Source organism: Boleophthalmus pectinirostris, unplaced genomic scaffold (assembly GCF_026225935.1).
Source record: "Boleophthalmus pectinirostris isolate CB_2022bp ecotype Guang Dong unplaced genomic scaffold, ASM2622593v1 HiC_scaffold_13, whole genome shotgun sequence".
In the NCBI taxonomy this organism is placed as follows: Eukaryota; Metazoa; Chordata; class Actinopteri; order Gobiiformes; family Gobiidae; genus Boleophthalmus; species Boleophthalmus pectinirostris.
The window spans coordinates 324,097-326,596 of record NW_026571036.1 but is presented as its reverse complement, the minus strand read 5'-3'; the positions used below and the strand labels follow the sequence as shown (position 1 = coordinate 326,596).

At 41.8% G+C, this 2,500-nt stretch overlaps 1 protein-coding gene across 1 annotated transcript in view; it reads right to left on the bottom strand.

Annotated features, from left to right (window-relative positions):
• Positions 1-2,500, bottom strand: part of ift172 (intraflagellar transport 172) — a 67,456-nt gene that overhangs the window by 21,141 nt on the left and 43,815 nt on the right. Inside the window, exons 31-35 of the mRNA XM_055149719.1 lie at positions 2,430-2,500; positions 2,035-2,164; positions 1,826-1,924; positions 733-842; positions 391-454 (exon numbers count right to left, since the gene is read on the bottom strand). The exon at positions 2,430-2,500 is cut by the window's right edge and continues 36 nt beyond it. Coding sequence (XP_055005694.1) covers positions 391-454; positions 733-842; positions 1,826-1,924; positions 2,035-2,164; positions 2,430-2,500 — 474 coding nt within the window. The remainder of the gene's footprint in view (positions 1-390; positions 455-732; positions 843-1,825; positions 1,925-2,034; positions 2,165-2,429) is intronic.

The following is a 2,500-nucleotide window of genomic DNA, read 5'->3' as shown; positions in this document are numbered from 1 at the left end:
AACACAACACACACAACACAACAACAACAACAACACACACAACACACAACAACACAACAACACAACACACAACACACAACAACACACAACACAACAACACAACACAACAACACACAACACACACAACACACAACAACACAACAACACACACAACACACAACACACAACAACAACAACACAACACACACAACAACACACACACAACACAACACACAACAACAACACACAACAACAACAACACAACACACAACACACAACACACAACAACAACACAACACACAACAACAAACAACACACAACAACAACACAACAACAACACACAACAGAAGAGAGCAGAGTGTGAGTGGTTCTGTCGTTCTTTCCTTCGTTTTCATAAATCTTTCTTCTCACCGACTCGACTTGTCCCTGGTTTTTCAGATGTTCTTTGTATTTCTGATCCACATAATCCTCCAGCCTGAAACACACAGGAAAACTCAACACAAACTCACAAACACCCTGATCCACCTCGTGATGTCATCGTGTGGTGATACAGGAAGTGCTCCACTGTGTTTTTAAACTCCACACTTCACCTTCACCTGAATCATCTGGAACATTTCAGTCGTGGAGTTTATTTATCAAACTCGACTGAAGTAAAGGGAAAAGGAGCTGTTCTACCACTTGATGACATCACAAGGTGAGTTTTTGAGGAGGTCATGACATTAGAACATGTTTTTGAGGAACAGTTGCTCTCACCTGGGCTCCAGCTCTTTGGCCACTCGTTTTGCTTTGTTCCACTCTTCTCCATCGATGAAAACATCGATGGCGTCTTTGAAGAGCTCCACGTCCAGGTACAGCTCCGCCGCCTTCACACGGGACAAAACACATTTACTTTATTTTCAGATTATAAAAGCACATCAGTCATGTTGGATTCTCTCGTCTGTTTTCACACATAAAACACTGGATTATAAGAAACATTAAGAGAAACAAACAGACGACACTTGAGTCGGATCTTCGCCCAGACTCCTCGATCCATCAGCAGATCGTGGAGTCAGTCGCCCGACGTCGCTCTGTCCCAGTGAATCTGTTTTAGAAATGTAAATGTGTGAGGATCATTTAAGTTTGTTTTTTATTTCTTACGAGGACGACTCAAATACTTCGTACTCATTTACTCAAACACTGAGTAATAAAGTGTTTAATTCAGCTTTGACACATTTGTTTATGTTTTACAGAAACTAAAGTTAAAATCACATGACTCATTTACATAAACTATAAACTCTGATAAAAAAACAGTTCTCTTCTTGTGTCTGACGCGGTTCAGCTTCTGTCCGACTAAAGAACACGACTCTGACGCTCCAGACGACGGCCGCCCTAACGCTCCGACAATCCATCGACCGGAGGAGCTTCAGTTACCAGAGTCACACTAAAACATTTGACAGGTTTTTGAGCGACAAACAGAATTAACACAGAAGGAGCACTGTCGATTTTTAAGAAAATTTAAAGGATTTTAAGTGAGTCGAAAAAGAGGAACTAACCCTGTGTCCTGTCAATCATCCTGTCATTATTGTTCTGTTTTCTATGTCCTCTTGTATAAAGCTGAGATTTTATATTTTATTACTTATTTTTCTATTTTATTTTGACTTGTACATTTACATTTATATAATTCTGTTTTATTTCACACGTGTCTTTTGCTCTTTTTTGCTCTTTATCACCATTTATATTTTGTGTCTTTGTTGTTTATATGTTTATATTTTATTGTGACGTGTGACTCTGAGTCCAGATCTTTTCCCTGTGGATCAATAAAGTTTGTTTGAGTTTAAATCTAAAAATAAATCCAGATTTTTCTCACCGCTTTAAACTGTCGAAGTTTGGAGAGACGAGGTCCCACGAGCTGCACCACCTCCACCGCCCGATCACGGTTCAGGAACTTGATGGCGAGTTCAGCGGCCTGAGGAGAGACGCAGAGGAGCTCAGGTTCTACAGGTCCTGCGTGACCAGCAGAGGGCGCTGCTCAAACACTGTGCCGTGTGTGTGTGTGTGTGTGTGTGTGTTCTTCACCTTCATCCAGCATCTCTCCATCAGCTTGGTGTTCTTGTCGTCTTTCACTTTGAGGAAACAGTCGACGGCTCTGGAATATTCTCCGCTGGTCTCCCACTCGCGCGCCTGCTCCAGGATCGCCTCCACGCCGCTGAAACGTCACAACGTCACAACATCTCACCTTCTGTCCAAACATCAGGGCTCTGCTTTAAAGACGCACTGTGGAACTTTTCACCTGCTCCTAAATCTAATATTTCCTTCATCAGAGACAGGTTTTTTTTTGCTCTAAAATCTTCTGGAAAATTTGGAATCTTCAAGGCAAAGAAACAACATCTGTAAGTCCACGTGCCAGAACCTGGAGCAGAAAAGTTCCACAGTGCTCCTTTAGATAAAACTCAGTGAAATGTTGGAGTTACTTGTGTTTCTTGGACGCCTCCTGCTCGAACTCCTCCTGAAGTTTGGACAGTTTGTTTGGGAGATAATCTTT